This window comes from Melospiza georgiana, chromosome 1 (assembly GCF_028018845.1).
Source record: "Melospiza georgiana isolate bMelGeo1 chromosome 1, bMelGeo1.pri, whole genome shotgun sequence".
Classification (NCBI taxonomy): Eukaryota; Metazoa; Chordata; class Aves; order Passeriformes; family Passerellidae; genus Melospiza; species Melospiza georgiana.
In genome coordinates, this window is record NC_080430.1 from 132,672,461 (window position 1) to 132,695,441 (window position 22,981).

Genomic DNA, 22,981 nt, shown 5'->3' on the forward strand with positions numbered 1-22,981 from the left:
AATGCTGTCCTGAGGTTATGAGCGTCAACATGAATCATGACTCACAGACTGTCTGAGTATAGTGGGAGAGAAGCAGGCCAAGAAAAGCACACTGCAGGCTAAAATGGACCAGTGATGTAGCTCCAATGCCACAGATATAATAAAAAGAATGTCTCAAAATGTAAATCTTCTTTATCATAGGCCCAAGGAGGAAGACTTAATAAAGACAACACACATTTCAGTGTGCCTCTGAATTGCCAGTGAAAGCTAACTTAAATATAGTGAGCCCTACATAAATATGATGCTGTGGAACTCAACTCTTTGGTTGAGTTTCCAAAGCAGGACTTCTGTCTGTTTTTAGAGCAGCTGCAATGAGGAAAGCAATAAGGCCAGGGGAAGGGCAGTGAAGTAAGAAGAAGAGTGAGCATGGGAACAACATGGACACCTAAAAGAAATTTCTCTTATCACTCAAAACAACAGAATCCCTAAGTTCAAGAACTTCATAAACGGCTACGATTGCAGAATTGCCGTGCTCTTCAGTTGTGTTTTGTCACATAAATGTTTGCATGTGTTTCTAATATGAAACTGAGTAAACAAAACACCCACAATACATTACACCATATTATTTATCTGTAAGAAAGCTATTCAGTTCTGAGAACGTGCTGGAAAGCCATAAAAACAGGACACCCTAGGGAGAGAAATGGACTTCACTGGGGAACAAAAAAGAAACAGGTCACAGCTACTTGAAATACCACGTGTCCTTGAGAAAGCTTTTTCCATATTTGCTCCACTAGAAGATAGGATTACTTACAAAACTACCCACCATCAAATTTGAAAGTTGCAGTCTTAAAAAAAGATAGATTGGTTTCCCTGTTCTCATTTTTGTACATCTACATTGGCATTTCTACTTACACAGAGAGAAACACATGCTGGAAAACTTGCTTAAAATAACTGTTAAAAATAGTGAAGATGCTTTGTCATCATTTGCCACCTATGATGCAGGAATAACTGCCACTAGTAAAGTGAGGTGAGACCATACCTTCCCCTTCACTAATTCAAAGGGACAAACAAACCAGAAAGATTTAAAAAAATAATTGCAGGCTCAGCTGCTTCCTTCAGTCATTCTCCTAGTGAATGTACCATCTAAATAAGCATTTTAAACTCAGCAGGTAATTTTTTTTCAGAAAGTAATTTCATCTGCTGCATCTTGATACTGTGCAACTTCTCTTGGTATGTACCAGAAAATTAAAACTTCTCTGCGTAACCTGCTGCCTAATTCTCTGAACATCAAAAGAGACTTTTATCCTTTGCCTTCTTACAACTCTGTTGCAGAGGAGGTCATGTGTCTTTATTATGTCATCTTTAGCTCTTCAATTGAATTTTTAAATGAAACATTATAATAAATACTGCATGGGAAAATTGGCTTTCTATAGCTTGCTATTCTCATTGAATACACAATTAGGCACAATCCTTACCAATACTTCTCTTATTTTAAGTTTTTTATTTTAATTCATTTTATTTCTGTTTTCTCTATAAACAATCTATTTTTTTGTTTTTTCTAAGCAGAACTAAAAATAAAAGTACTTGTCATCTCTAAGGCAAAAACCTGATAACATGAAATCACAGAATCACAGAAAGGACAAGGTTGGAAGGGAGCACAGTGGATGGTCTGCTCCAACCTCCCTGCTCAAGCAGGGCCATCCCAGAGCATGTGGCACAGCATTGTGTCCAGATGGTTCTCAAATATCTCCAGTGAAGGAGACTCCACAGCCTCTTGGCAATCTGTTCCACTACACCTGCACAAGGAAAGAAGTTCCTCCCCACGTTCAGGTGGAGTTTCCTGTGCATCAGTTTCTGTCCATTGCCTCTTGTCCTATTGCTTGGCACCACTAAGAGCCTGGCTCCATCTTCTTGACACCCTCCCTTGAGAGACTGATAGACATTGATGAGATCCTCTCCTAGTTGTCTTCTCACCTTATCTTTTTCACCCTCTGTGTGCTCCAGGAGCTTCACATCTCTCTTGTACTGTGGATCCCAGAACTGGGTGCTGCATTCCAGCTGTAGCCTCACCAGGTCTGCATAGAAGGGCAGGATCACCTCCCTCAACCTGCTGCCAGTGTTCATCCTAGAGCACCCCAGGATACCTTTGGCCTTCTTAGAGCACACTGCTAGCTCATGGACAGCTTGGTGTCTACTAGGTCCCTCAGGTCTCTTTCCCATGAAGCTGTTTTCCAGCAGGTTGGTTCCCAGCCTGTACTGGTACATGGGGTTATTCCTCCTCAGGTGTAGGACCCTGCATTCACCTCTGCTGTTTCAGATTTTTCTTCTCTGCCCATCTCCAGCCTGCCAAGATCATTCTGAAGGGCTGCTCAGCCCTCTGGGGTATCGGCTGCTCCTCCCAGCTTTGTGTTGTTGGGAACTTGCTGGGGAGGCCTCTGCCCCTTCATCCAAGTTACTGGTGAAAAGCTAAACAATACTGGGACCAGTACTGATCCTTGGGGGACACCACCAGTGACAAGCCTCCAACCAGACCCTGTGCCACTGATTACTGTCCCACCCTCTGAGGTCTGTCATTTAGCCTGTAATTATAGTAAACTCCTTCCATTAAGAAAACAAACCCTTGTAATATATACAACTGGTACTTCTTTCTTCTAGGCTAGCCACTGGCAATCCCAAGCAGGTATACCTTACTAACTACCTAAGTAGTTACTTATTCAGTCAAAATCTCAATTGTTAATTCTTACCAGATGTTAAGCTAGACGGCAACATCTCATGACTAATCCATTGAGTCACAGATGGCAATCCCTCTTACTCAGCTTAAGCAGGGACATACCTGAAAGTTTAATGCAGGGAACAGCTATCCTAAGAGCCTTCAGTATTTTGGGGCTGTTTAAAATAGAGTATTACTTGTCCAACAGCTCATTTACGGGTTTTCTTTTTTGTTCCACTGAGAAGAATCACCACTTTACAGGAAAAATACCAAAGTCTGTAAGGACAAAGCACTTGACTAATGGTTCATTTGTTCCAGTGATAAAGGACATCAGTTAATCTGACACTGTGTTTTCAGCTTTCTGTTATTGATTTACGCTTAACTTTAAGAAACAACAACACTTGTATTCCAGTATTTGTTCCAGAGCAGTCGGGAAACAAGTACAGCATGGCAACCATGTTGTAGAACTCACAGGGAAGTGGTGGTCATCCCACTTGCAGTAATAAAAAAAGGTTTAAATCAGCATCCAGATTTTTTACGCTGGCAACTTAGACTACAGGAAAGACAAGAAAAAACACTGGAAGCACCTAAGTACATGTGACAGCTAGAAAAGAAAAAAAAAAAAGCAAAATAAATAACATCCTCTAAGTATTCAATAATATATAAACATGATGTAGTATAATTTTGAGTTGCTGTTTAGCATGAAGATAATTTAATGAAGCAAAACAGGATAAATTGAAACTAGAGAAAAAACACCACGGCAGCTGTTAGGAAGCAGAGATCCACCAGCATCAAGGCACAATAAATACCAGCCACAAGCGTGATCATATCATTTACACTCTTTTTGAATGAAGACAGGGAAAATCAGGAACACTGTGAGTTATTCATGTTCGTAAATTATCCCATTATTATATGGGAGAAAGCTGATGTAAAGCTGAAGATTTAGAAGCACTATTTTTCCTAGATGACAAGGTATGAAAAAGACTCATCCTTTTGTTACAAGATAAAATATTCTTCTGTCACATTTTATGGGAAAGCAGTACGTAAAAAAGTCTACAGGTTTAGGGGTTTGTTCTGTAGGACAAGTTCTGGCCTCTGAGAAGCCAATGACAAAAATCCCAGTAACTTCAACAGCCCTGGAGCAATTTGGTCGTGTATTTATTAGCACTTCACTCAGTAAAAACACGTTACTGCCACGTTCTGCCTTGTACAATACCACAACTGTTTCCTCTATGATGACTTGCCAGCACTCACAGAGATGACCATTCAGTATTGTAAGTTATTGTAAGTTCCCTGGGATGATAGACAAGAGAAAGCAGAGAGCGCTGAACTTGGCAGCAGGCTAAGTAAGGTATTCCTGAAATCTTGTGTTGGGTGATTTTTTTTTCTTTGACAAATGGGCCTATCAAAGATAAGTTCTCTTCCTGGAAAACATTCCATAACTTTAGGCCTTTTACTGCTCAAATGCAAAGGTATCAAAACAATGTCTATGGCTCTGAATGACCACCCCAACACTGTCCTCCTTTGACAGGATTTATGTTTTCACTAGAAAAATGGGCAGCAATGCTAAAATTAAAAATTGTGGTTGACATCTTTCAAACAAAGATGATGTTACTCCTTCAGGAAGCTAATGAGTATTTCGGCAACTTTCAACAAAAGATAAGTGAAAATAAATTTGCAGCACCTTAGAAATTATCACAGCACATACATAATTTTCTACATCTTTCACAGCTGCAGGGAGTTTTGATAGGAGGAAGCCAACTTTCTTACAACTGAACATCCCATAGGACCAAAGACCTGTGGATGGGTGAATTTGCCTGAAGCATGCACTTGAAGCAGCAATCCTCAGAAGATTCTCTATCAGAATTCCCACCAGATTCAACTGGCAGCTCTGCTGAGAGAAAGAGAAGATGCACAGAGGACAAAGATTGCAAGATGCACACAGAAGATTTGCTTGAGAGAAAAAGAAAGATTCACAGAGAAAAGTTTTTCTAACACTAGACATGTAAGAATCTTATCTACATGGAAGGAAGACTAGATATCCAGAAGACACACTGTCATGACTGATTTGGGGTCTTCCATCCTTCAGGCAGTGTAAGGAATAAACTTGGGTTTGTGTTTTAGCAAAATCTGTATTTCTCTGCAGCTTTCACAAGAAAGCTTATTCCTAAATACTAGGGAATTAGAAATTCCCATGGACCTAGAACTGGTGTAAAAGATAATTCTGTCACTATGTTATCTATACTGTGCTTAATACAATCAGTAGTGCTACTGCCTGTTGTGAGACTGTAGAACACAATGTGATTACTTTCTTTCTGTAGTTTTGCAGATGCACATCTCACTCTTTCTGCATTTCTTTCTCCTTGCAATGAAAGGAATCAACAGGACATCAGTGACCTAAAAAAGCAGCAGTAATTTTATGTAATTTTTGATTATAGAGAATATTGCCTGAGGAAAGTCAAAAGGCTAATGGTCAACACATTTTCCTGGCATAAAAGAATCCCCAATAAAGTCCTTTATGTGTTTGGTTCAATTCATGTCTTACATTTCACCAGAATACTTGGTACCTCAGGATATAAAGTGTTCTGAAAACTATGGTTTTAAGGAGACAATATTTTCTGGAGAAGAATCTTTTCACTTGAAAGTGACAAGATTTTTTTTTTTTAATATTTGCTTCTTAGAGGAAGCAACTCATTAGCAAATCACAGTAGAAATCTTGTGTGATCATCAACAAAGTGTACTTAAACTAGCACGAAATAAATGCCAGCATTTCAGAAAGTCCTGTTTTCATGCAGACACAGTTCCAGCAAAATATTAGATCTTGGTAATAAATACAAAAAAGAAACCATAGTAAACACTAGTGATTGATTTTTTAAAATGTAGTTAAACTTTTACTAAAAAGTTAAAATACTGTATGGTGTTTGCACCAGAAATTGAGGTAAGTACTGTAAGTATCAATATAAGAATACCAACATGCAGAAATATGAAATATTGAGAATGCCTTCTGTAATGGGGTTTGAATTGAATTAATAACATATTAATGCCTCCAGTGATCACAACCAAGTTACTAAAGTAAATTTGAATGTGGCCTAGGATCTCTTAGTCTTCTCATTACGAAATATATTTGTTTTGCCAAAAGATTGTATGCAATACTTCTATTCCAAAATAAATATTATCAGTCATTCATACCCTTAATTCAGCTGGGTAAATAACTGTAACCTTGTTTCATGGTACACAGACCTTTCACAGAATCTAGTCCAAAGCAATGAAAAGGAGGACAGACACTTCATTACATATATTTCTTTCTCCTTTCACAAAGACAGCATAAGAGTAAACACACAAAAAAACAACACACTTAACTCTGGCTGAGGGCACTCAGGTATCATTGGTAAAGGCTGTAGCAGAATCTGTACTGAAGAGTTGCATCATGAGGCCTTCTAGAATTATGTTACTCTAGTTTTCAATTTGACATCTATGAGAAAGTAGCCTTGCAACGTTTCATGATTCTGAAGCTATGTAATGTATTGTCTGTACAGAAGAGCCCTACTCAGGAACTGGGTCACACAACACTAACCACTGGAAGAAGACTTCAGATGCAGTGTCAAACTCCAAGCCCTGCAGTCTGATTTGAACTTAGATACTTGAATTTCACTGCTCTTTATCAAGATAAGAATCTTTAACGCTAAGGAAAATCAACTCTTTTTCTAGTCTGAAATTAAATCTAATTATTGGCTGAGAGCTAAAAGCAGTGAGCACTTCAACAGGTATCTCCTTTGGAAGCAAAGGTGCTGGTAATTCCCCCAAGAGGCTTCTAACTCATGATCAAGACTGAGCAGGTGCTCTGTGATGTCCTGGTGGGTGGCAGGTACCCTTGCACCAATGGAAGCACTAAAAGTGCTGGAATATACAGGGCTTTCAGCTCTTGGAAATGGCTTAGAAAAATCATGCAAAGAAAACAATGGACGAGGACCATGTGATGCTCTCCAGAAAAATATTTGACAAACCAAAAGCATGGTTGTGTGGGTAATGGATGTGTCTGAGCTTCACCTGACTGCAGTTGGACAAATATGCTTTTCCTAAGCACATATTTACTGGATGCTATCAGAAACAGGAGACAGCACTACACTAGTCTAAAGCACTAGAGGTTTTGATCAACAAATATGGCTCTTACATTCTCATAAAGCTCTGTACAGCTAATACACCCCATCACTAGCTTTAATAATCAGAATTTATAATACTGGGATCTAGAGAAAAACTTGAGTGTTATAAATAAGGCTATTACATGGGGATATGTGTTAATTATTGGCACCATAGTAAAACCACAATGATGCTATCTCAATTATTTCTGCAGTAACTTATCCACTTTCTAGCAGTGACAACCTACAATGATGGATGAGGAAGAAGGACCTGAACTTAAATTGAAAGATATAATAAATAAGTGACAAAAAAAAAAAGGCATCTGTACTTGTCCAGTACTATATTGTCTTCATTTCTTCTCCCTTGCCACATTTCCACTGACATGAGGAGGCAATTTACTATGCCAAGGAAATCCATGTCTGCCTGTGCTGAATTACTGCATTCATATTTCTACTTGTTTGTATCGAACTAAACTCGTAAGTCCAGCGATGTAGATGAATCATACAGGCTTTTATTTTACAAGGCATCTTTAAATACCACTCTTATTTAACTTGTATTCATTACCATCGGCAAGCAATGTGTGTGCCATACTATCTTAATTGCCAGAAATTTGAGCAAGTAAATCATTAAAAGGTTAAGTTATTTTTCATGCTAAATTTAATGTACAGTATTAATCAACTTTATTTCATTATCATGAGTAATGCAACATCCTATAGTCAAATCGATTTATAATTATGCCAGATCACATGGCAGAGGGGAAACAAGAACAACAAACAACAGACGGATGTCATTTCTGCTTAAATTCTCCATGTAAATTACAAACTGTTAAGTCAGACAGGGCTTTCTTTGCAGAGCACAACATCCAGATGGAATCTCACCAGCAGAGCAAGAACTGAGACACATCTTTGTCTCAACATTCTAAAAGCAAAGTAACCAAATATCTTGCATGCAACACCCAGCCTGCTTTATATTTCCCTATTTGATCCTTAAGTCTGCTTTTTGGTATTATTTCTGAATAGAAATCTTTGAGACAACAGTGAAACAAAGCCATCATGGCAAAAGATGAGCAAACATGAGACAACTTCATGCGTTGCTGACATCATCACCATAGGATGGATCTTATTGTCCAACATGGACAGCTACAGAGGTAAATCTTCAGATACATTTCTGGTAAGTGGTGTGTACAGGCCATCCTTTCAGCTCCTCCAAAATGCAGTTCTGTACAAAAGAAGCATCTCTTTCATGTGCTACTTATTCCAGAATATTTCTAATCCTGCTGAATATCAGAGTACCAGTGGTAAATCCAGAATCCTTAACATATACTAAACTGCAACCTGTCACCTCCCTGAAGCTAAAAAAGCAAGCTCTTGGGTACCTCTTCCAAAATAAATAACAAAGCTGAGTTATCCCTGTAATTTGGAGATACAAGGAGGTACAACATTATACATGGGTAGTTAAATACACTTCTTGGCAATATGAAACTAGTTAGTGGGAAATATTTGATCGTTCATCAATTAGTCAGAAAACTAACTGCTCTAAACCTATCTCTGATAACTCTATTCCAGATGCAAGTTGATCTAATTTGGTTCATCACAGTGAATTTGATTCAAAGGGATGTTTTCATTTATTGTTCTGATAGGTTGCTTAGCATTAAAAAATGCTCTTAAGAATTGCTTGCAAGTCTGCTTTCATGCTGTTGTAGAACAGGTAGCTTCCTAGGCACATTTGCATTCACCTTGCCTCTGCCTTGGATTTATTAGCCATTGTTGAGGGTTATACTACTTAATTAGGGAGAAGAATAAAAGATCACTTTAGAATAGTTATACAGGTATAAACTATTCTGTATATGCTATTACACAGGTATAATCATTCAAGCTTAATTTTTCTGTGGAAAAACACCCAAACACACACATATTCCAAAGACTCATCTCCAAAATAGTTTTGGCAACTGCCCTTTATCTCATGATGTATTTTGAAATGGCAGCTGTTGGCAGGAGAGATAAATGTTACATTTTTATCCTCATAGCCATAAGTCATAGAGCTTGTGTGTTCTTTGCATCACCAGAAATCAACCTTTTAGGATTTCCAGATCCCACAAAACTTACAATTAGTAAGTACATTATAGACTACGCACTACCAAGATAAGGTAGAAAATACTTTTCTTCATATTATTTTATGTTTTACATTGTAAATCTTATGGGAAAATGCAATGAAGCAGAAATACATAAGGCAAACAAAATTTATTTATATTGCAAACATATGGGGACCATTCATCATTCATTCTCAGAAGGTTAGCTATGTTTGAAAGCTATGGCAGATATAATGAAATATCTGTTTCAGAACACTTTTCTGACAAAGTATCTTAGGTCAAGTGGAACATGCACATGTGTGGTTGCAGGGCTTACTGTTAAATGTGAAATTAAGTTTATATTTATGATTAAAACCAGAAAATATACTTTCAGGCAGAACTGCGATCACCGGTTTTGGTGAGATATTAAGCTGAACATCTTGACAAAAATAGTAGTCAAGTCATAAGACTGGGGAGAAAAGCACTGTCAAGAAAATGTTGAAAAGACATATTTACCTTGTGGAACTGATAGTATTGCTCAGCACCAACTCCTCCTTGCTCTTCTCCTGTCCACAGCACCAAGCGCAGTGTCCTTTTTGGACGAAGTCCTAAAACACAGGTTTTAATATTGTTTTTAGTACTAAAGACAGATATATTTTGAGCATTTTTTGCATTGGTCTCCAGCCTTCACTGGATAAAAAGCCTGTATTTCCACAAACCAAACACCACCTATACCAAGTATGGGTTTTTCTATGAAAGACAGGGGTGTGGGGAGAGAGTTCACATGAGGAAGAAGTGGGCAGTTGAGGTACTGCTGCCAGTTGTAGCAGCAGAAGAGAAGCACACTTCAGGGACATACTGAAACTGTCTGAAAACCACACCAGAGAGTAACTACCTTGATAGATTTCTAAAACATGTGCTGCTGTCATTGGGGTGGTCTGCAATAAGTAATACATATCCGCTTGTAGCAGATCCAAATCAAATTTTCATGAAAACTACCATTGCTTTGTCATGGTTCATTTATTACAATTAATTGAAAATGAGCTGCTGGATTTTTATGAGAAATGTTTATCAATTTCAAGAACTAAGGGGCTATGTAATATCATTTTGGTTTTTATCAATCAGAGAAATGAAAAGCAGTAATCTGTACTTTGGAATCTGAAAGAGTCAGCTGCTAAATGTATGCACGACTTTCTAAAAGAAGGCGAACATGAAGCCATTTTCTATTTTGCTATGGTAGCTCAATCAGAAAGATAATTCTCAGATATATTTTGAAGCCATTTTTGCCATGGTAGAATTGATCAGATAGAAGTTGCTTCCCTCTATTTATTTGGTTGTTTCTATTCATAAATGAATACATTGAGAGAAACTTGAGAGCATGGAAGAGCAAACAGATAAAGAAAACATTGTTCTCTGTGCAGTGGAATGCTAATTATGTTAGAGAAAAAAATAAAGAAAAAACATGAGAAGATTATCACAAGTGATAAAGTACCACACACACACTATTGTGCTGAAGAGAAATAATATCAGTATCACTGTCAAAACTTATTTCATTTCCTAACTGAAATGGATGAAGACTGCCAATAGACTTGACCTCCATTAATTTTTTTCTTTTGACACAATGAATACGATCCACGCATTTCTTCTCAAAACTACATGATAGCAATTCTCCAAACTGAAGGCAGAATATAGTAGGAATACCCCGAATCTGAACAAAAGAGCTTGGATTTTCCTAAGCTCTTTTATATTTATATATTTATATTTATACTAATATTTCATAAAGAAGTGCAAACAAGTTTAAAGGTGTATTTTCTGAATGTTGATCTGCTGACTGTAAACAGAAAGGCTGTCAAACTTCATTACTTTAAAGACAACCTTCTGCACACCTCCCAGTAGATTCCCTGCTCTCCTAAATCACAATAGTAAAGGATTAGACTCCTTTGCTTTTCAAATTAGTCAGATGGGTTATGAGGCAAACTTGAGATAATAAAATAGCTCCCAATTTGAAGTCAGAAAGATTTAAGCCCAAAATAACCCCAAATATGTCAGCAGCTTGGTTAGAAGAGGTGGCTGTGAAAAAGAAGTGCTGGTATAAAACACAGAGGCCAGTGCTGTAGTATGGTTCCAGCAGCACTGCAGTTTAAGTGGGAAAAGGAAGTTTATTTGTCATATCACAAAAAGGCAAAGTGAAGTCCAATCTCCAGCCCACCATACCAAGCCTGTGAGTGTAGATTTGGTAGGAAATGCTCAAGACAGGGAAGCAGCCTCTCCTGGCTCCTCCCAGGCAAAAATCAATCTGCTTTAGTCTGCCACTGCTGCCCTTAGCCAGTGAGGGCCAGTGATCAGGGCATCCTCATGGTTGGCTCAGATGGGCTGTAACCTCAGCTCCTCCTCTCCAGGGGCTGGAGATGATCTCAGCTCACTTGTGGAAAAGACATTAGAGATTCTTATGGCTCCCCCCACCCCATCCCCAGCCCATCATTGCATCTGTCCATTGAAGCTGGGGAAATAAAAAAGCCCTGCTGAGTTTTGGTCTCTCCAGTCTGGGACGTGGCAAAAAAATAAAAATATATGAGCTATGGAGGCAGTTATTTTAAATACAAACAAAGTCTACAGGGGAAAATTTAATTTCCTCATTATCTTAATCTGAAAGTGATAACTATTTATCTACCTGCTATTAAAAGCGGAGCTAATCTGACCAAAGAGCAGCAAACAAATCCAGTATCCAGAAGTAAAATTGCTGAGAATATTCTCAATGCATGTTTTTATTAGAAAAAAAAAGAAGTTCTGTATTCAATTTACAGAAGTTTTTCAAAGTAAGTTTAACTACTTTGGTTTGCTTCTTAAAAACCACTGGTTCCCAGCAAGGTATCATCTTCACAAAATCAGAAGTCTTTCAGATTGCAGCCCAAATATATATTGAAAAGACAGGATAAAATAGCAATTGGGCTAGGAAACTGTTTTATGATGGGTGCAACACATTTGAGGGGTGAGTAGGCAATTTTAAATGAAGGAAAACTGTTATACAAATAAAATTGTGCCTCTTTCCTTGTTATCTGAATAAATGACTTATTACATACTATTAAAAAGGCTATCAGAAGAAAAAACCTACAAATGAATTTCCAAATCTCCACAGTGTTTTAGAAAAATGTGTTATCTTTTTTTCTCCCTTCTACCTTGCCCTTAACTGAAATAAAATCATAGTTTACCACAAAGAACATTTTGGTGATCAGCCTCTATATTCTTAGGGCTTATCTCAAACATAAAAGATACTATGGGAATGTGGAATCACAAATGAAATAAAAACACTGATATGGTCAATCTATGACTAAGGATACATCTGCAGCAAGCACAGCAGGACACCTGCTCTATTACACTCCCTCTGTGCTGGCGTGGCTGCTATCCTTTCCTTCTCCTTGGGTACCACAAACACTGCTGTCATACCAATGTGTAGGGCTTATTGGTTCTATATTCTGTTTCTTTTAAATCATCATAAATTGCCCACATTCATAGATAACAGCAGCAAGACCTGAATTTTACGTCCTACATGTCTTGCTCATGCTTGACAGAATTGAGACATTCCCACATAGCAAAACTGAAATGTAACATTTTGTACATGTAGAGACAAATCATAATGGCCTGTCACATGTAAAGGAAAAAAATAAACCCACTTCATTCTCAATATAGCCTACAAGTCAGGAAGGAAAACTTGAATCATCTTTCTAAAATCAAAATAGAGATCAGTACTATAAACACAAAATTTCCTTCAGTAACTATTTTCCTACTTTATAACCATAAATCCTTACCGATGGGGAGGATCACAAAGATAAAATATTTTCTAAGATAGGGTGTAGATTCCTAACAGGCTTCTTCAATGTCATTTTAAGACTGACCAGTTTACAAAACCATAAAAAGCATTCCACCTTTGTAAAAACATATATTTTCCCTGCAAATCAAGTCATGGGATCACACACAAGCAAATCAAATAGCTGTTCAGCTTATATGAGGCATACAAGCAAACTGCAAATGGATGTGAGTAGATTAACAGGTGTCAAGGTTTAACCTCAGCTGGCAGCCAAGCCCCTGCTTGCTCACTCCCTCATCAATGGGATAAGGGAGAAAATCAAGAGGATAAAAGCTAAAAAACCCATGTGTTGAGATAAAGACCATTTAATAAGGAAAGCAAAAGCTGTACACAGAGGCAAAGCAAAACAAGGAAGTAATGCATTCCTAAGACCCTGCATAAATGGCCTAGAAAAGCCTTGATCTGAGCATAAAGTAGAATAAATTGCACTGCCAATCAAGGGAGGTGATTCTGCCCTCTACTTCCCCTGGGGAGACCCCACCTGGAGTGCTGCATCCAGCCTTGAAGTCCTCAGCACAGGGAAGACATGGACATAGGTAAGTGGGTCCAGGGGAGGGTCACAAAGATGGAACTTCTCTCCTACGAGGAAAGGCTGAGGCTAGAGAAAGCTCCAGGGAGACCTTAGAGGAGCCTTCCAGTAACTGAAAGGAATCAACAAGAAATGGGGACAGACTTTGTAGCAGGGCCCGTGACAATAAGGACAAGGAGCAAAGGTTTTAAACTAAAGGAGAGTAGATTCAGATTAGATCTAAGGAAATGCTTTTTACAGTGAGGGCAGTGAAACATGGTCACAGGTTGCCCAGAGAGATTGTAGATGCCCCATCCCTGGAGAAATTCCAGGTCAGATGCAACAGGGCTCTGAGCAACCTGATCAAGTTGAAGCAGTTCCTGTTCATTATAGGGGTGTTGGACCTTTAATGTTGTTTATCAACCCAAACTATTCTCTGTGTTCTCTTACTCCCTAAGTCACTAATATACTTGCTTTAGGAGCTACTAGGGAGGTATATACAGATATATCATCCTTAAGCATTGTCCTCTGCTGTGCTGAACATACATGGGCTGTGGCTTTTTCTGTATTGTCACCTTGTGGTTTTTAATTACTTTAAAAGGTATTTATACAAAAATATTTATAAGTATTTATATAAAAAATATCAAGATACACAATGATGTTGCTGACATTCTTTAAATTCTTATTACACTCCCTACCTTTTTCAAGTTTGGAGCTGATTAGACATAGGGGATTTACTGGGTGTCATTAGACGGGATATTTCTATCATGCATGCACTTCTCATAAAATACCTGGAATTTCCATTTCTGCCACAGCATAAAATAAAAATAAAACCAGTACTCCGCATTTTGCTAAAGATAAGAACTCATCATCAAAAACAGTGGTACAGTCTGCTAATACCTGATTTATGTATCCTGTGGTATGGGCAAGGAAGAGAAAAAGCTCTTACTGCTAGCAACCTGTTTCCCTGCCTAATTTCAAATAATATACATACAGAAATAAACTGTAATCAATAGGATGATAGTAATAACACAGTTAATTGAAGATGTCCAGACTTTTTCCTCTGAAGACCTAGAAGAAATTTCCATTCTAAACCAGAAAAGTACTTTGGCTTTCACTCTTGTTAGAAACACAGCTCTCTACGGTTTAAACAACTGATCTCAGTACTTGTGCAGAAAAGTGCCTGTGTATTCATTTATTTAAGAAGAAATTGTTTTTTTAATTGAATGACAAATAATGATTTCACAGAGAAAATCACAGAATCATAGAATGGTTTGGGTTGGAAGGGACATTAGAGATCATTTAGTTCTAACGTCCCTGCCATGAGCAGCGACATTTCACTAGGCCAGGTTGCTCAGACGTCCATCCAGCCTGGCCTTAAACACTTGTATAGACAGAGCATTTGCCACCTCTCTGTGCAACCTGTGCCAGTGCCTCACCACCCTCACCATCTCACCCAAGGAATTTGGATTCCTCCCAAGCATCTAATCTAAACCTCCTCTCAAAGTTTGAAACCATTGCGCCATGGCCTGTTGCTACATGCTCTTCTAAATAGGCTCTCCTCATCTTTCTTGTGCGCTTCCTTCAGGTACTGGAAGGCCACAATAAAGTCATCCCTAAGCCTTCTCTTCTCCAGGATGAGCAATTGCAATTCCCTCAGCCTTTCCTCACAGGAGAGGTCCTTGTAATCATCTTCAAGGCCCTCCTCTGCACTCACCCCAGCAGGTCCACATCCTTCTTATCCTGGGATCCTCAGAGCTGGATGCAGCACAGGTGGGGTCTCACAAGGGGAGACCAGAGAGGCAGACTGCCCTCTCTCACCCTGCTGACCATGTTGTTTTGGATGCAGCCCAGGACATATTTGGCTTTCTAGGCTATAAGTGCACATTGCCAGGTCATGTCCACCCTCTCACCAATCAGAACCCTCAAGTTCTTCGTAGAGCTTCAAAGTTAAAAGCTTACAAAAACAAGGCAAAGAACAGCTGAAAAAAACCGTTTTAGTGCTACTTAAACCTTGATTATAACATATTTCTAATTCCCTAGTGAGGCTCAAATTAGACATGGGAAACAGCCTTCAGCTTCGGAAACTGTCTTTCTTTTCTTCTTAAACCAGTCTAATGCAGTGCAATCTCCTTGATTTTTGTCTGTTGATAGCTTCTTTTTGTGGCACCGAGGACAAAGCACTGCAAAAAATAGCACTGGGAGACAAAAAAAACACTGAGTGTCAAAACTCTGGAGTAAGGAGAGATGAGGTCTGGAGCAGAAGAGATGAAGCATTGCAGGACGACAGAAAATGGTCAGGTCTGTGGCTGGGGAGGGGAAATCAAAGCGGAGTGATGAGCCAAGCCGGATGCTGCAGCTCAGCCTTGCCTGGGGCTGTCAGCTTGCTCAGAAACATGTTTTGGGGCTTGAGAGGACACGACTGCCACTAGCACAGACTGTGAGCAGCTGTTTGGACAGGCCTTTCAAAGAGGGCAGCACAGGGGCAAGGCAGTGCCCAAGATGAGCCAGCCTAGGGAAAGACTGGATTTGCAGAGCACCATCAGTCTTAACAGCAGTGCAGCAAGACACTGAGATTACACAAGCAATTTTCTTTTTCTGTTTTTAGGGAGGCTGATGATCTTATGACAGAGGGGCAGATTTACAGAAGAGTGGAGAAGGGAAATGGGAGATGTTTTAGATAGATTTATTTTTAAAAAGCAATGCAACATCCAAGAGGAAATGTCAAGGAAGGAGCTGGGTATCCAAGACTGGAGGGGAAATCTGTGAATGATTTGCAAGTCTAGTAACTAAAAATAACATGGATTAAGCCCTTTGAGGGGGTGAGGGAGAGAAGAGGGAAGCCAAGCCCAGAGCCTGGTGCTTATGGGCTGCAAGTCAGGCAACAACAGTGCCAGAGAGAGGGTTTCTCTGTGGACACCTTCCTGCCACCTGGCAGCATAGCTGAGGGGCACTTCAGATGAGAAGTACTGCCAAATGTGCTTGTCTGCACATGGGGTTTTAAACTAAGAACTGTTTCGTGTAGTGCCATGGAGCCACTACAAATCATGTGTACCAAAAAAAAAAAAGAGGGGAAAAAGAAAAAAAGGAGAAGAAAAGGAAACAGAAACTTTCCTGTGTAAAAAAGCCAAGTGCAGAGTCAGCAGAGAACTCCTCCACCCCATGCCTTGCTCTGGTCCTGTAAACGTGTTCTCCGAGCCCCACAAAAGGAATAAGACACTGTCCAGATTTAAAATACACTTTATTCATCTTCAGGAACACATTCTTCCTTAAGGGTATATATGTGATCCCACAAAATTGGGGAGCAGAAAATGCAATGTGGGGCCCACTCCCACACTCTACGGGATTACAAATATCAGGCATGGTTTGATCATAATGAGAGGTGGGTCTGAATTCTGCCTCTGCTGTCCTGCTCTTTGGAATAGAAAACAAATCTGTTAGGCTATTCTGAGAGCTGATGAGTCAGAAAATGAAACAGGCACACTTCTGTCTCCATATTGAAAATTTATATCTTAAAAAAAATGACAGTAAGGACAAGATCCCCCTTATTTCATTTGGGAAGGATTTCAGCACTTCACCACATCAACTATGTTAGAGACGTGAATAACAAAACCAATAACACACAACAGCTACCATTGTCAGGTTTTAAAAGATTTTTACAGATAATCAAAGCTACAATTTTTTCTTTAATTTTCTGGGTAAATTAAATCTTGCAGAGAAGCAGCAGTCCACAAGACAAAGAGCAAAATTGCTATGGAGGGCTGTATATCTAAATTTACCATCAGATTAGCAACCTTTTATGTTTGTAGTCACCCTTCTGCTATGTCAACACAGTATGAAAATTGAAGATTTAAGTACTTGCTAAATATGCACTCAACCAAATGTTAAAATGAAGGAATAAATGTATTTGTAGTGTAACAGCATATGCAGATATTTCATACCAAGAAGATTTAATAGAATTGAAAATGTGAAGGCCAGAACAAAACACTCAGCCTTGGGAAAGTGAAAAGAATGTAAGAACAAGAAGTTAATATCAGGCATATTTGATTAAAGAAAAAACCTCAGAAACTGTAAAAGTAGTCCTTTAGAAACTGTAAAAGTAGTCATTTAATTATGTTTCACAACATGTCTCCTAGACTGCAAATTACACCACTACAAGAAATTCAGAAAAATGTTTAACAAAATATTTTGCAAGCATGTTAAAATTGCATTTATTTGACTTCAATTAAGCTAGCAGAAAAGGAATTACTCTGGTGATCATGTTTTTAATAAAACATATCTTTAGTCCTCATATATTAGCCAGTGAATTTGGACTGGAGAAATGTAGCTTCATACAAAGACTACAGTGAACTGTACAAAAATCTGTCTAATGGTTTTCCAGTTACATTAGTCATGGGTATAATTCAGATGAGAGTTACAATTTCAATTTTAAATAAGTTTTAAGGGGGAAAAACTGTCTAATCAACTCCTTATGAGTATTAATAACTCAATTAGTACCTTAAAATTCTTACATGCATTGTTTTAAAAACATTTCTGTAGTTTTCTGTGTCTTTTTTCTACAAAGCACTAATTTGTTCATGCCAGATCCGTGTCTACATCTGCAGGAAAGCTGATTTATGAAGCCTCAGTTAGCTTAATGCTGGCAAATAGACAAAGAAGAGAAATGGCCCCTATCATCTATCACCATACATTTCTCCCTTTTTCATGTTTCATCATCGTCTAGGAATGCAGGAAAGCTGTGTAAAAGGTGTGATGACTGGGATTAGATTTTGTCAACAATCATTCTTCCTTCATCAAGCTACTCTAGCAGCTATCTAGCTCCATCACCATCCTACCCTGGCTGTGAAAGAGGAAAATGTTCCCTGTTCATCTACTTGACTGCTGCTATTCACTGGCTCTGGCAGCTCCCCATAGCAAGTGTTTTCTTACATGGAAGAACAGGACTCAGAAGCACTTTGAGGCACAGTCCAAGCACAGATTTCCTGGTCTGAGGCAGTAGGCAGACATGACTGAACATGAGCTCAGTGCACAACACAACAGCACGCACAGGGAACTGTTCACTCTGCATCCCAACCCACCACTGTGGTGGTCTTTGGAGTGCAGCCTCTCCTGGAGTCTGCACTGACCACTTCAGTGGAAGCAGGGGTTCAGATAGTATTCACTGGCAACTCCTTACACTGGCTGCAATTGAAGAGAAAGAGGAAAAGTTCAAGCAATTGAAGAGAAAGAGGAAAAGTTTGTCATTTGACAAATTCACAGCTCAGCCATTGCCTTCTGAAGATGTCCCCAGATTGAGCAGTAGCTCATGGATGGGTATGCACCTCTGGGCTTGGCAGGGCACCAAGAGTTAGCTAGCAATGAAGCAAGAGAGACCCAAACACAGCCAGGAAAAGGTAGAAAAAAGCTCTCTTTCTTGAACAAGGAAAGAGAGCTTGTGGGTAAATGTTGCTGAAAGAAACCTGGAATGTGAACAAAGAACCTGTTGACTGTTTGATTCCTCCTGTGCTAGCAGAGATGGATCTCTGAAAACAGACTAGACTGTAGCGTCAAGTTACATACCTCATTAGTTTCTATTCTCAACAGGAAAAAAATTGATTCCAGATGTTTAATTAAAAAAAAAAGACATAACAATTATAATTTCTGAAGTTTTTCAGAAGAAAGCACTGAAATTCATCTACCAAAATCAACTGGATTTCTAACACCAGTATACTCCCTACTGCTGTTAGGAGACTTAAAATTCTATGTTTGGAAATCTGACACTGCCATACAACCACATCCTGAAGATCTTTCTCTATTATTGTTATTATTCAGTTCCTTCAAGCTCCCTTTAGGGATGAAAAGCCCATATTTCCAGCACTAGAGTGTGAGGTGGCTTTGGCAGGGCTGGAGGAGGGCAGAACACCTGCAGCCTCAGCTGGGAAATGCCCCTCAGCCAAGCAGTATGGGAGCACAGCTGGATTAGGAGCAAAGAGGCAGTACTGACTAAAGCTCTGGATCCACAGGACACATACGAGCTGCTGCCCGCTCAAATACCCAGTGCAGAAGTGACTCCCGAGCAAGAAGAGCTGCAGGTTGAAATGGTGGGAAAGGAGGACAAATATTTCCTCCACAGAAACTGAAACCAATATCCAAAGGAGGATCAAGTCCTGCAAACTGTCCATCCAACAAAAAAATATGGCAGCAAAATAAATTTTATGTGATTTTTATGGTGATGTTCTATGTGTAGCTGCTTATTTAGTCTTTTATCTCACCTTTTATCTCTTCTTGTGCGAGAGAGGGACATGAGAAGCTGTGTTTCAAACAACACCAGAGCACTAACTGGGCCAACATGAAAACGCTGAGGCAAATGGCATTGGCCAGCTCCAGAGATGCTCTTCCTTGTACATAAACTAACAAACTAACAAAAGTTTAGAATTATAAATGGAACCTGAAAACAAGTTGGATTTGAGATTTCTAGGCTGTAATTAGCAGCACAGCTGGTGTTCTGTAAAACTAGAAAACTGCAATTTGCTTGAGTGCTGTGTCTCCTACAGCTTCCAAAGGCCTGCATCACACTACATTACAGCTCATCCAACACCCCATGGATTCCCTCAGCTTAATGATGGGAACCTGCTAGCCTTTCCTCTCTAAAACACCTCCAGTGTCTTCCCATCATCTCTTAATTACCCCAAATAACACTCTCAATACTGCCACGGAGATATTTGCAATCTATCACACAGAGTTTGCAGACAGATTAAAAGGAGAGAGACTGGTGATTATCACAATGCTACATGTGTTCTGGTAACCAGGTGTTTGCCATCTCTAAGAAAAGAATAAAAGTGCTTCTTCTCAGATGGGACCTAAATGCACTTGCCCATCTCTCCTCAGTCACCTATTTGAAGAGTACATAAAAACTTCCTTTCTAAATATTTTTATGCCTCCATCAAAATTAGTTAAAATAGATCAAAATATTAAAGCCTGCAGAGGACTGGGCAGGGCAGATGCTGTTAGACATTGCAGAAGACAAACTGCAGGTTGCACAAGTTTACTGCCATGGACACTCTGCCTGCAAGTGTAGAAGAGTAATTTCTTAACCATCAGAAATCCTCAGCTAATCACAACAGCCTTGGCTTCCCTGAAAGATAGGGAGTTTACCAGTTCAGACCAGTTCACAAACTGCCTCAGTGACTCTAAAAACATCTTTATTCCCACTGAAAGGACTAAGGGGTAATAACCAACTGAAATGTTCACATTTCTTCACATAATGAGCTTCTGTGGAAACATTTCCAGTTCTTCCTTTTTTAAGCACATCAGCCATGAAGCAGCTTGCCACAGATCTTGCCTATCAGTGGCATATGCAAGCTTCAAGAATTTAATTCATGCTTTTCTTTCCTTTTTGCTTCATTACGCTTCATTACAATTGGTGAGAAAAGACCCCTTTAAACACCAATAGTCAGTATGACCATTACTTAGTGAATTTTTCTGAGATTAGCTATCAGCAAAGCAAGCAGCCATGAGAGTTTAATTGATACAAAGAACTTGATATGGATGCACTAGGGAAAATGCTTCTTTTTACTCTGGTCAGGAGATGTCTACAGCCAGCATGGCACCAACAGGTGCGCAAGCTGGTACTGAAGTTTAACTATACACTATTCAAGGGGATGCTTTGAGAGTGAAATTGCAGCTGCACAGAAAACATAGCAAGATTCACCTTGTTGAAATGTAGCCATCTAGAAGTTGAAATTTGCTCTGAATTTGCTGCCTGCGCTCCTCCCTGAAGATGGATGAGAGGGAATGGCACCACCAGCAGGTACCCCCTTCCCATCGTCCGACTGTGGAAGTTGAGCAGAGAGATATTACAGCTGTTAGAAGCAAAGTATTCAGACAGACTGAAACTTTCCACTTGTTAGCTCTTCTACTTTCCAGAACTAACTGAATGGTTATAACTTTAAACAGTGTTCAAAAACTACAGCAGATCACAATTGGCCCTATGCTTTTAAGGTACTACTCTTCTGAAATGTATACATGGGATTTTACATCAATAAAATACTTTCATTCCACTCTCTGCTAATATAATGCAAAACAGTTTCAGTTCGCTCTGACTTTGATGTAGTTGCCTTTCCCTCAAAAAAAACAATATTCATGTGAAGCCAAAATGGAAATGGAAAAAAAAATGCTACCAAATATTTGAAGTTTTGAAGGCTATGTAAAACTACTTCAGATTGTTCTGGACTGGCACATGTCCTTGTAGGGAGCATGTAACTATTATGGTGTCTGAAAAGCTAGAAAACCCAAAAGTAAAACAAAACTAAAAGAAAGAAATATACCAATATAGCACAAAAATTGTCACCTCAATTAAAAAAACCCCAAAAAACTAACACTGAAGATTCAGGAAATATGAGGAAGTATAAAGATCAATACATTAAGTAACTGATTTACTTAGAAATAAAAGCAAGAACTATTAAAAATTTTACTTGAGGCAAGAAAACAAACTGTGTTGCTTAAAATAAAATCTTACCATCTTGAACCATAATTTTAATGATTTTTCAATTAATTTCATGTATTTGGTCTTAAGCCAATAGCTATTAAATGGTTTTGGGAGGAGGCTATGTTGAAAGTATGGAAGTGCATTAATTGAAATTTTCAGAATCCAAATTAACAGTCATAATTTGTGTCTTGTGCATAAGCCATGTCCATGAGTCACAGTGATATCATGATGAAATGCTACTAGACCATCATTGAAGATCCTGCTTTAATAGTGCAATAGTATTTTGCTTTCATTAACCCAAAGGACCATGGCAGAAGTACTGGTGTTATTTCTTACTGCACAATATAAATTAATATTCTAGAAATCATATTTCAGAATGTTCATTTCAGCTTGAGGATCATATCACCACAGCTGTAAGATCAGTTATACTCTGGTAAATGCGGACACAGTTTTATGGCTACATAATGCACCGTGGCTTTAAGACTCCCTGGACAGAGTAAAAAATTTCTACACGTGCATAGAGTCAACTGAGTTGTCTTATCTTAATTTCAAATGTATTTGGTGAACTAGTGTGAGACTAAATTTATCAGCGTCCAAAGGAATATCAAACAAAGTCTCCACAGTGCAAAACACAATGCTCATTCAAAACACAATCTATGGAATTTATTTTAAATAGAAATCATTAATTTGTTTCTCACACAATCTTCGCATATTTTTATTTTGCTCTCCTCTTTTTGTTCTTTTTTTTTTCTTTGTTTTTATCAGATTTTGAATGCATAAGATATTAAATCTGGATTAACCAATCTACTATGGAGGCCAGTTTGTGAAAGGCCCCTTGGTTACCCACAGCTATGAAGACCCAGAAGGTCTCTCCAGCCTTGTGTTCCTGCAGAACACTGGTACAAAGAGAAGGGCAGAACACAACAGTTGCCCACAATAGTCCCCATCAGCAAAGGCTGCAGCATTTCCCAGCTGAGAGAAGAGCATTTCACCACAGGTTGCACAGCAAACACACAGGCTGCTACCAGAGGAAATCAAATATTTACACAGAAGAAAGTGATGCATTTCAGTCATGCGTGAAGGGAAACCCAGTGAATAAAAATTATACAATGCCACCATGAACTTGCCCTTAAGAAACACACAACAGTTTATTTTGAATAGAATAGAATACCCAACACAGCAGAATAACTTTCTTGTCCTTGAAAGTGGAAGAAACACAGGCAATTTTTCCAAGCATCATAAAAAAA

The 22,981-nt window shown here is 38.8% G+C and overlaps 1 protein-coding gene across 1 annotated transcript in view; it reads right to left on the reverse strand.

The window, feature by feature from the left end:
* CPQ (carboxypeptidase Q) overlaps positions 1–22,981 on the reverse strand; it is a 146,665-nt gene that overhangs the window by 30,000 nt on the left and 93,684 nt on the right. The window contains exon 6 of the mRNA XM_058032012.1: positions 9,411–9,502. Within this exon, the coding sequence (XP_057887995.1) occupies positions 9,411–9,502 (92 nt within the window). The remainder of the gene's footprint in view (positions 1–9,410; positions 9,503–22,981) is intronic.